Source organism: Macrotis lagotis, chromosome 1 (assembly GCF_037893015.1).
Source record: "Macrotis lagotis isolate mMagLag1 chromosome 1, bilby.v1.9.chrom.fasta, whole genome shotgun sequence".
Classification (NCBI taxonomy): domain Eukaryota; kingdom Metazoa; phylum Chordata; class Mammalia; order Peramelemorphia; family Peramelidae; genus Macrotis; species Macrotis lagotis.
This window is the reverse complement of record NC_133658.1, coordinates 574,810,097-574,822,156: the sequence shown is the minus strand read 5'-3', so window position 1 is coordinate 574,822,156 and position 12,060 is coordinate 574,810,097. Positions and strand designations below refer to the sequence as shown.

General features: G+C 35.7%; 1 protein-coding gene and 1 pseudogene across 6 annotated transcripts in view; both read right to left on the bottom strand.

Annotated features, from left to right (window-relative positions):
- STXBP5L (syntaxin binding protein 5L) overlaps positions 1 to 12,060 on the bottom strand; it is a 418,354-nt gene that overhangs the window by 38,210 nt on the left and 368,084 nt on the right. For all 6 annotated transcript variants that reach the window (XM_074214609.1, XM_074214607.1, XM_074214610.1 and 3 more), the window contains one exon: positions 1,950 to 2,120. In XM_074214609.1, the coding sequence (XP_074070710.1) occupies positions 1,950 to 2,120 (171 nt within the window). The remainder of the gene's footprint in view (positions 1 to 1,949; positions 2,121 to 12,060) is intronic.
- On the bottom strand, positions 5,904 to 7,962 carry LOC141507186 (sorting nexin-13 pseudogene; annotated as a pseudogene).

Genomic DNA, 12,060 nt, shown 5'->3' with positions numbered 1-12,060 from the left:
AAATGTGAGGCCCATGGAGATGAGATGACTTGCCCATAGTTATGATGTCTATGGTTTACAGTTAATTGGTGGCAGATCCAGTATTAGAAATCCTAATGTCTAACCCCTTTCTTCTTATATAAATGAACTGAAATAATGTATATATCTTTGAATATTTAATTTTGTATTCCTTCTTTCACCTAACATAATGTATTTGTACATGACTGGTGTTTAAATGTTGAATGAATCTATTAGATGAAAGCAGACTTGTATGAGTTCACATAAAATGAACAGAATGAGAAAAATTACTTATATCATGACAAAATTGAAAAGGAAAACAATTATGAAAGATTAAAAAACCCCACATTTTCTGCAAAGATAATGAAATAAGTTATGACTCCAGAAGACAAATGATGAAACATGTCTCCTCCTTCTTTAAGGAGAGGTGATGGATTGTAGATATGGAATGAGACATCCAATCTCTTACATATGACAATTACAACATAACTGTTTTGCTCAACTATGCTTTCATTACAAAAGATGGATTTTATTTGAGGGTGGGGGTGGTGGGGGTGATGGTAATGACAATGTAAAAAAATTTAAAAGATTAAAGAAGAATACTAATGATTCATAGAGGAGACTAGATTGCTTTAACATTTGGGGGACAAAATCAGGGCAGTGATGCTACCACTATATTAAATTTAAAAGATATATAAAAGGAATAAATAATATATAATAAATTCATGAGTTCATGCATGATTTCATTTCATATCTTTCTTTGTGATTTTCTATTTCATTATAAAAAAGTAAACTTCTGATTTCAAGTCCTTTGACACATTTCCAGAAGACTAAAACTTGTAGTCCTCAAAATTCCTGAATGTGGTTAGAACCAGATTAAAATGCAATTGAGGAATGCTTACCAAAATAAATAAAAACACAGATAGTGTTAATTTTTGTTTTTCTAAGTTAATCTGTGACTCACAAGGGTCTGCTTCTATTTAAGCTTGACATCAGACAAACGAGTAAAAAGAGATATCCTATGGTTAGGATACCAGTCAATAACAGTGGAATAAAGCAATGGTGGAATTGAGATCAGCATTTTCTCTTCAGCCTAGAGAACATGTTTCCTGTGGCATCAAGTGCTTATGACCTTCCCAGGGTATAGAGCTCCTATGCATTGGAGGCAAAACATCAACCCAGGGTTTCCTAATTCTGAGGCCAGTTTTCTCCTCTTTGCTGTCTTTCACTTATGACACATCACAGGATAGTTGTAAGGAAAGCTTTTTGTAACATATAAAGTTCTATGAAAATGTGAGCTTCTTATTGCCATAGCAGAAGTAAGACTGTACAACTTAGTAAGTGATATGATGTTTGTCCTTTGATATCAAAGATGACCATGACATCAGGGAGGTGTTGCCATGCAAGCACTTCAATTGGATTGGGGTGTGTGGGGGGGTGTCTGTCCTAAGGCACCAGCCTCACTTACTCCTCCAGAGACATCTGGGTTCAGGGGCCAGATATGAATCAGGATGACTGGAGAAGGCCTTGGATTTGAGGCAGTCAGGATTAAATGACCTGCTCAAGGTCATACAGTAAGTGTCAAGTGTCTGAGGTGGGATTTGAACTTCAATTCTCCTGACTCCAAGGTCAGTGCTCTATCCACTGCAGCACTGTTATTATCATTACTGTTATTGCTATTATTATTATTATTATTATTATATCCTAATTTTTAAGAGATCAAGGCAGAGCTATAATTATTTTTATACCTGGGGCAAAGAGTAAGATTTAAGAGAGTTCACTTGGAGTATGGTTATATGGAGGAAGCAACTCTGCCCTGGAATGATACTATTGGTTTCCTCTAAATTTCAGTAACTTTGTTCTAATTGTGTCTCTGGATTAAACCTAGGTATGTGCCAGAAAAACAAAAGAAAAACATTCCTATTTCCATTAAACTCATATCTATAACCTACCTTCTGTTGTGACTGGTAGAGAAACCTCCATGCAAGCAGCTGACTGTGCCTTTCGGAATGGTGGCCGTCCAGGACCCCAACGATTGACTTTGGAAACATCAGCACTAGAAAGACGTTTTCCAGAACTACAACTTTGAGAAGTAGGACTGGTGCAGTGTCCATTTACATGATCTGTAAGAAGAATGGATGTTCACATGAAGCAGCAAGGAAGAATGTTATAATTACCCTATGACACATTAATATGAGCAGAAAGTTTTGAGAACAACACATTTTTAAATAAAGTGAAATACCGTGTCAATAAGCTTTCTGCATAAAATATTACTTCATTTAACCATCCAAAATTACTAAATCCTTGTCTTTTCAAGATTTGTTCAAAATTGTTAGAAGCAAATGTGCAAGTCATTAATAGTATGATAGAGCGTGTAAAACTTTAATTTTTAACCCAGTCTCCTTTTATATTCTGTCACTACACTGTGATGCAATATTTATAATAAAACACATGAATACTCTTTAGAAATACAAAATTGAAATATAATGGCTGCTGTAGTAAGAGTTTTCAATATCAATGATTAAATACTTAGAACTAAGTATTAATACTCAATTTTGTTTTCCTTTAAATAGAGAAAGTTGCATGAAAACCATGTTCTCTTGTTTTCTCAGGTATAAAAACTCCTTATTCGGCTTTTAAAATCAATTAATTAATTATGGTTTCTGACTTCACATAATGTGTACTGTCCATTATAGACTTTGGAAAACATTTTCAATTGAAATCCACTGTTATTAAAATGAGTCTGAAGTTCAGTAACTCTGCTTTATACAAGTATACTTCATTCATTTAAAAGGACACCAATATGAAATGCCCAGTTTAATAGAAAGAAGGATTATAGAAAAAGAAATTGATTTTGAGTTTTTTTTTAATCTGGATTTGACACTTGAATTTGGCCAAGTTGTTTAACTACATTAGGCTACTGCTTCCTCATTCCATGGGCTCTTTTCCAGTTCTATATCTATGTTTCTAAGGAAAAACTCATGAGAATGTATAAAAAAAAGAAAAATTGGGAAGAAAAGAAACTGATATTATATGGATTCTTTATTTTAAAAAATTTCCTCATTAAAAAATGCCAGTTTTCTATAAATTAGGTAGTTTTTGGCAGCACACATGGAATAAGATGACTTTGATTTGTTCTGGGAGCACAGCTTATTAAATGTAGATAACTGTAGATAGTTACCAAAAAAAGTTGAAATTAATTTTTAACAAGACCACTCTTGCCCAGGTTTTTCCTAAATACATATAAGAATAATATTCTTACTTATTACCTAGAAAATTTTATAGTCCTACCATGAGATCAAACCATCTAATAAAAAATAAAGAATAACACATAGAAAAGTGAACTATTTTATATATATCTATGCCACAGGGGATAATTCTTATCATTAAATAAGTGATGAAATTTTGAAAATAACAATACATTTATCAAAAACATCAAAACAAAATAAATTTCACTTTACTGTGAGATGACAATAACCAGACTGATGCCAACATTTGCTTTTAATGTCTGTTTAAGACGGCACCAGTTGATTAAAAAAAATATAACACCAAACTGAAACATTCTGAACATTGAGGCTTTTGGAGGCTTTTGGAGAGTCTCTGTTCTACCCTGTATGCTATCTAATTGTCCCTGGTTGATGGGCAGGGTTTTTTTTTCCCTTGATGTTGGCATCATTTTTAGCTTTTTTGATTTTTGGTATCTTTGATCATCCGATAATATGCAGGTCATTCTTTCTTTTCTCTGTATTTATTTGCTTCTGATTTTAAAAATATGAGCTTTTATTTCTTGTCTTTTTTTTTGAGCTAAACTTCAGAGCTGCTTTATAGACTTTTATTTGAAGTCAGCTTTGTTTTATTTTGTTGTTTTTGTTTGGTTTCCTAATAGAAAAAAAGTTTTACTTGTTTTTGAAAGTATTTATTTTTGACTTTGAGGGAATCAAGGCTTCCATCCTCTAAATTTATTGGTTGCTCTTTGAAACTTCAAATTTCAAAGGGAAATTTCCTACTGGTTTTATTCAGTCAGTGCTCAACTATGCATTTTATAAGCTTATATTCTCAAGCTGATCTCTCTCTGTTTCTATTTGTCTATCTCTCTCAGTCTTAATATGAGATGAATGTTTACAGATCCTTTGGAATCAACTTTATTACTTATTTTAAAAAGTTTGTGACTCAGAAATAAAACCTTAGGTTTATTCTTAAAGCTTAGGATTTTAAACTTCCAGCATTATATCTTAAGATCATATAATAGTTTAACTTGAGGAAGATGCTACCTTGATTTATGAAACAGATTTTAATCTCAATAAAATTAAGTATAAGACAAAATTTAGTACATCATATCAAATTCCCATTGAGTTATATCATAACATTTACAAAGAAATCTGAAGAAAAATGCTAATACAGTAAGATGAGCAAGGAAGGTTGATAGGATTTGAGTCTATACTATAATGGACCTTTCAGGACTCCCATGGTACTATTGCTATAGTCCCTATGAACAAATAACATTTGAAGTAAAAATTTAAAAGTTTTTCTGTAATACACTAGGGAGGTTATTAATTATCACTCCAGATGCATTTTTACCTAGTCCTGTGTAAAATGACCTATAGGACAGGACTGATTTTAGCATGGGGAGTTGGAATAAGAGAGTATGGTACAGCAGTTACTTGAACATTTTTTTTAACATATTAGTTCATGAATTGAATGATACATTTCACATTCTTTTTCATAAAAATTACATGCAATATTTGTCATCTAGGACTTAATAGTCATCTAGGACTTAATAGTTAAGGCCTTAGAATAAAAATACATTTATTAAATACCTACTGTAAGAAGAGCTCAGGGCTAAGATGCAAAAGTTCGATAAAGCATGGAAGCTGCCCTCAAAGACCTTACAGTCCAGTAGGCTTCTAAGATTCAAGAAACTGTAAAGCAAAGCTCCATGGTGGAATCAGGGAAAGCTTTATAGTGCAAATGACATTTGAATTCTATATTAAAAGAGGGGAAGGAAACCGGTAAAAGAGGAGGAAGGGTATTTCATGCACAGAATGTAAGCAAAATAACTAAGATGTGAGATCACAGTACATGTAAATGGGATAGAGAATTGTTCATTGTTCTTGGAGATTAAAGTGCACAGAGGAAAGTAATATGAGATAAAGCTGGAAAGGTAAGATGGGCAAAGTTGTGAAAGGTCTTAGCTGTAATGGAGAAAGGTTTGAACTTTACTAGGTAGGCAATAGGAAAATGATTTTTGAGCAGGGAAGGATCTATGTACACAAAACACCCAAATATTCTGGCACTGGAATAAAGGACTGAATAAAGATAGGAAGTGTTGGTCCACATGAGTCAATCTTTTTCTGTCTGTGTACTACAAGCAAGTCAGTTCACTTGCTTAGGCCTCAATTCCCTCATATTTGATATGAATGGGTTGGAGGAGATGGCTTCTGAGGTCCTATCCAACTCTAGATCTGTGATCTCATGATAGCTGATATTAAGCTGCTGGCAAGAAAAATGGAAGGCAAGAGAAATGGAAGGGAGGGGAGAGGAAGGAAAATTCAAGTGATGTTGCAAAGAGGGAGTTTTTTTTTAAAGGCCCAAATCAAAGTTTTTTAAAAGTGACAGACTGAGAGAAAACGTGAACAGAAATCTTTTGGTCTCACAAAGTGATCTGAAAAAATGCAGCTGTTCTAGAAAGACGAGGGAAAAAACAATGTCTCCGTCAGTCTCTCCACTAGAGATCAGGACCTCTCTGATTACGAGAAGAAAAATGAGATTATCTCCTTCTACTGGTGAAAAGTAGAATGTCCTACAGGGTTTGAAAACTTAAATCTTCAAATGATGAAAATCAAGCAGAGGGTCCAAGCATTCCAGGTAGAATACTCCCAAAAGAAAGAATACAGAATCAACTGGAACTTTACAAAACAATCCTAGACACCAACAACAGGCTGGACATTTGCTGCTTTGAAAAAGAAAAGAATGAGTTTGTGTACAATTCTCTGAATGATGAATAAATGACATTTAAAAATCAATACAAAATGCCAAGGAAAGAGAAAGAAGGTTGGTTGGCCATCTCTAAACTCCAAAGCTCTTACCAGTGTCAGAAATATAAGCGTGGAGCTGCACTGAGTCATCAGAAGAGACACTTGAAAGGTCGTCTAAAGACAAATTTATGCTCCCTGTAGGGGACCTATTAAAAGATTCTCCATCGCCATCGTCAGAGCCTCTGAAGCTAGAATCTTTGAGCATGTCCAGCTCAGCAGCATGCGCACATACAGAACGTTCTGCTTAAAGGATGGGTAGAATCTCTCATCTCTCAGCATCAGGTCATACACCTTCCTTTGGATGTCAACAAAAATCTCAGGCGTTGGATCCTGATGGTTCAGTGTATCTGCTAATTTGGCTACCAAGTAGTCATCGATGTGAACTCTTGGCGATGCCTTTTCTGACAAATACTGTTCATAGATCCCGACCGCGCAGCAGCTCTTAAGAGACCTTTGGTTTGGTGGGTCTGATGCCTCCCATCTTTCTGGAGGCTCAGGAGGACCTCCAGTTGCTGCTGGGCCGTCACCCGGTACCCTTCCACCATCATCCAGAAGAAGAGATGAGCTTGACCTCCCGTCTGCTGCATGTAATCCATGAAAAATTGTAGTGCAACATTGTCTACCAGAATGCTGTCCAAGGGGACTGTGCAGTTTTCCAAAGTGTGCGGCCAGTTTCACAGTATCTATTTCTTTGCCTGACTGCAACCTCTGTATTCTGGAGTCACATACTTTCTTTACAAATAACAAACTATTAATTTGATTTTTGATAGTGTTGGTATCATCACCTGCAGTATCCAGGGATCGAAGATACTGCAATTCTTCCATAGCCTTATCCCTAACCACTTCGAGCTCACCCACGTTGTCACTTAATTTAATAATGTTCATAAAGGCCTCATAGTTGCAATTGGAATCACGGATCATCCATATGATATACTGATTAATATAATCAGGATCACCGAGTTGGTTTATTAAGGGAAGAAGAATTCCACGTGCAAGGATTTCCCTGACAAAGTATCTCATGATCTTGTTCTGGAAGTCTCCAGGAGGTAGCAACAAATACAGTAAAACCTCACACAGATCCCTAAGGAACCCTTCTTCTTCTTTGGAAGAGGTGCAGACCAGATCACGACAAGTATCCTTCTCCATCTCGACTTCAACTTCAAAGAAGGTCTCTACAAGGTCTTCAGCCGAACCTTTTGTCTGCTCATCCTTTTCTGTGATCTTTTGTTGGGCTTTTCTGAATACTCGCAGATGGGTACCAAAGTCGTCCGCAATGTGTGTAGTGAAATAAAGCTGCCAATCTATCTCTTTCGACCTGGTGGAAAACTGAATGAGCACATTCTGTAGCATCTGTCTGATTTCAAGGAGAAAAGATTCATCATCGCTTAATGTGTAATACCAATACTGGACACAATCCCTCAAGGAAAACTGGATAACTTGCTGGAGAGGTTCATCAATGATATTGGCACCCGTCAATCTTCGATCAATCTTAATAATTCGAGCTTCCCGTCTCATTTCTTCTAAGCACTTAGGAATCCCCGTGGAGTTTGGAGGAAGGAAGGAATGCTCACACAGTTCCAGATACTTCTCAAAATTGGTTTTTCCAAACGAGAGTGACCACAAAACCCCCGCCCACAAAGGAGAGGACGTAAAAGGCAAAGTAAAAGATAGCAAAGGGTCCAAACGTTACAAAGAAAAGCACAACGACAAGGCTTCCCCATCCCCATATGGAAAAGTTGGCCACTTGAAAAAGGGAGTCAGCTCTAAATCGCCCTTTGATCTGGTGAAACTTCATTCTACTCAGGGATGTGCTGAAGCAGTCACTGGATCCATAGCAAGGAGCACTGGGTGGGGTTGACTGGAACAAGCTCTTTTAACATTACTAAACCCCGGGGAAGCGGCTGCCCCTAGCCCCGCCGCATGGCCACGGCCGGCGCCGCAGCCGCTCCCGCTGCGCCCCGGCCCGGGCGGCGGACCCCTCGGCTCCGCGGGCGGCCCCGCTCCGGCGCCTCAGCACGGCCCCGCCACCATCTTGGGGAGCGACGTCCACGGCCCCCAAAGAGGGAGTTTTAGAATGTGCTATTTGACTGAATATGAGAAGTAAGGGAGAACAATCAAATATAATTCAAAAATTCTGAACATGGAACATTATGGCAGTTGTCTTTTGTTCTCAAGAAGGACCAAAATGTGATTATGTTGGAATCAGGGTACAGTGTGTCTGACTAGCCCAGAGGACTCTACCATAGGTTGAGCACAAATAATCCATATGAACTTCTGGAGTTGCACAGCTCATGTTTTCTTTGTGCTAACATGATTTTGCTGTGATCATAGAGCACAGTGCCTTCTTTGATGCAGGTGTACCATTCTGAGCAGTCCTGTGCCAGGGTCCGCTGTCTCTTACGGAAGATTCCAAAGTTCTTCAGAGAAACCTTGAAAGTTTCCTTGAATTACTTCTTCTGACCTCCATATGAGCACTTGCCTTGTATAAGTTCTTCATAGAATATTCTTTTTTTTGTTTGTTTTTTTGCAAGGCAAATGGGGTTAAGTGGCTTGCCCAAGGCCACACAGCTAGGTAATTATTAAGTGTCTGAGGCCAGATTTGAACTCAGGCACTCCTGACTCCAGGGCCAGTGCTCTATCCACTGCTCCACCTAGCTGCCCCTAGAATATTCTTTTAAGCAAAAATATGTTTGACATTTGAACAATATAGCCAGCCCATCAGAGTTGCTCTCTGCAAAGAGAGTTTGAAATCTGAACGGTTTAATTCTAGAAAGGATCTCCCTATCTTGTTCTTTATCTTGCTAGGTGATCTTCAGAATCTTTCTAAGGTAATTCAAATGGAATTGATTCAGTTTCCTGGCATGGCAATGGTATACTTGTTCAGGTTTCAAAGGCATACAACAATGAGGTCAGTTCAATGGTTCTATAGATCTTCATTTTGGTAATCTAATATCTATTCTTTCCTACATTTTCCTTTGGAGTCTACCAAACAGTGAGCTAGCTCTGGCAATGAGTGTATCAACCCCATCATCTATATGTACATTTCTGGAAAATATAGTATCAAGGTAAGTGAACTTATCCATAGCATAGGTGGTATCATAGATAGAAATAGTGAAATCAGAAGGAGGATCAAATTTAGGGGGAAAAGAGGCAGCTTAGCACTTGCTGAATTTTAGAATCAGGTAGAATATCCATGCAATAATTTTTTAAAAAATAATAGTATTTTATTTTTTAAATTACATAGCTTTCAACATTCATTTTTATAAGATTTTGAATTCCACTTTTTTCTTCCTTCCTCCCTTTATTCTCCTATACATATTTCCTTATTAGTCATCCTGTAAAGAAAAATCAGAACAAAAGAGAAAAAACACAATAGAAAAAGAAATAAAACAGTGAAAATGATATGTTTCTATCTGTATTCACACTTCGTAGTCCTTTCTCTGGATGTGGATGGCATTTTCCATCACAAGTCTTTTGGAATTGTTTTGGATTACTGTATTGTTTGGAAGAGTTAAGACTATCATAGTTGATGATCACACAATGTTGTTATTAATGTTCTCCTTGTTCCATGAAATGATTCTTGAAGATAGTTGGAAATGCAGTTTTGAAGCTCACACAGAAGTCAGTACTGGAAATAGAGATTTGTGAGTCATTTGTTTAATATAGTAGATGAAGTAATGGGATTGCCAGTATAGAGAGTGTAGAGAATAGCAAGAGAGTCAAGTATAAACCTCAGAAGGTGAATGAGTAGTTAAAAAGTATTTGAAAAATACTTTTTTTATATAGTGTGCTTGATGTTTCAAAAAAAAAAACCCAAAGCTTCAAATATATGAAAAGAATCATATGTTAAATTAAATTTTAAGTTAGGAGAATTATTTAACTTTGACAAGAAAATTACAGTACAGTAAAATTAATTCACCAGAATCTTCAAATAATTAGCATTTGTGGGGAATAGGGTGCACAGAGGATTTATGCCCATATGTATGTGTGTGTGTGTGTGTGTGTGTGTGTGTGTGTGTATACACACACACATATGGTGTCCCTTTATATATGTCTCTATATAGGTCTATAAATACACATGCATATAATAGTTCATCATGTGTATGATTCATGTAATGATTAATCTATAATGATTATTTTGAGTACAAATTGCTATTTTCTAATCATTCCTAGGACAAACACAATTAAATTGCTTGTGTTATAGAGATGTGGTTTCAGATACATTTTGGCCCCTTGAAAATTCCCATGGATTTTATAGTTCAGCAGAAGGGGTATATCCATTATGCAGAAATTTTTTCCATTTAAAAATCTATATTCAAATTAATTTCACTATGTATTTCCCTTTGGGGGCACAAAAGTAAAGCATTTTTCAGGTTTTTCTATAAATATTTTAAAAATTCCTGTAACATTTTTACTTTGAAAGGTGGATCCTTGTCCTGAAGAGAATATAGCTTGGTATCCATATAGAAGAAGGCTATTTATTTATAGGATATGTAATGTAATATATACCTTTCTCAATATAGATATTATGTATATAATTATATATTTCTATTTAACTAATTATATTACAAATGCTTATAGAGAAGGCATTATGTATATAATTATAGATATTATATATATATGCACATGCATTTCCTTAAGAAACTCAAACCCATGGCAATATCTTTCCAATGTTCACTGTAAATACTTAAGTTCACTTAGACTCATAATGATGGGTCAGTATAAATCAATCTATCTGTTCTATCTACCAGTCTACCAGTTTTTTACCCCTCCTAAAATAATCCTGGAAATGCCACCATCTTTGTAATATTCTTGATAACTAAAGAATAAAAGTTTCTTAGTACTGTCCATTATACCAGTGCTGAACCATCCAGTTTCATTACAACTAAAGGTCGCAGTGCTAACGATGAAGGCAATACATTCCATCACCTTCCTTGGTGTTTTAAAGAGATTTACTATTTTTTAAAAAGTACTATTGGTGAAACATACAAAGCAAAACAGGAAAATGAGAATGTTTTAAAAAAGTATACTTCATTGGATAGATTTTGCATTTTTTAATTATAGTTCACCATGAACTGTATTTTCTTTTTGTTTTGGGTTTTTTTTTTTTAGGTTTTTGCAAGGTAAATGGGGTTAAGTGGCTTGCTCAAGGCCACACAGCTAGGTGCTTATTAAGTGTCTGAGACCAGATTTGAAATCAGGTACTCCTGACTCCAGGGCCAGTGCTTTATCCACTGTGCCACCTAGTCACCCCCATGAACTGTATTAAAGAGTGACAGTCAGTTAGATGGATTAGGCTGCTTAGCCAAAAAGACTTTAAAACTAGTGTTAATAGGAAGCAGCTGACAAGGAATATGGTCTATTTTTAAGCAATATTTTATTTTTTTCCAATTGCATGTTAATTTTTAAAAAAAATTTTGAGTTCTAAATTTTCTCTGTTCCTCCTACTCATCTCTCCTTTTTGAGATGGTAGCAACTTGATAGAGGTTAAATATATACAATAATTCAAAACATTTCCATACTAGTAATGATTTAAAAGAAAACACAAACACAAAATCCCCACCCCCCACAAAAAGTGAAAAATAGTATGCTTCAGTATGCATTCAGACTCCATCAATTCTTTCTCTGAAGATGGCTAATATGTTTCATCATGAGGTTTTTGAATTGCTTTGGATCATTACATTGCTGAGAACATTCACAGTTGATCATCATACAATAATACAGTTACTGTATACAATGTTCTCCCAGTATTGCTCACTTCACTCAGCATCAGTTCATCTATGTCTTTCCAGATTTTATGTATCCTGCTCATCATTTTGAAATTCTAGCACAATATTATTCCATTATAACAATACACTACAGCTTTTTCAGCCATTCCCCAATTGATGGGCATCTCCTTAGTTTCTGATTCTTTGCCACCACTAAAAGAACTGCTATGAATATATTAATTAATTTATTTTTTGCCTTTTAAAAAAATCTTTTTGGGATATAAGCTTTAGTAGTGGTATTTCTGAGTCAATGGATATGC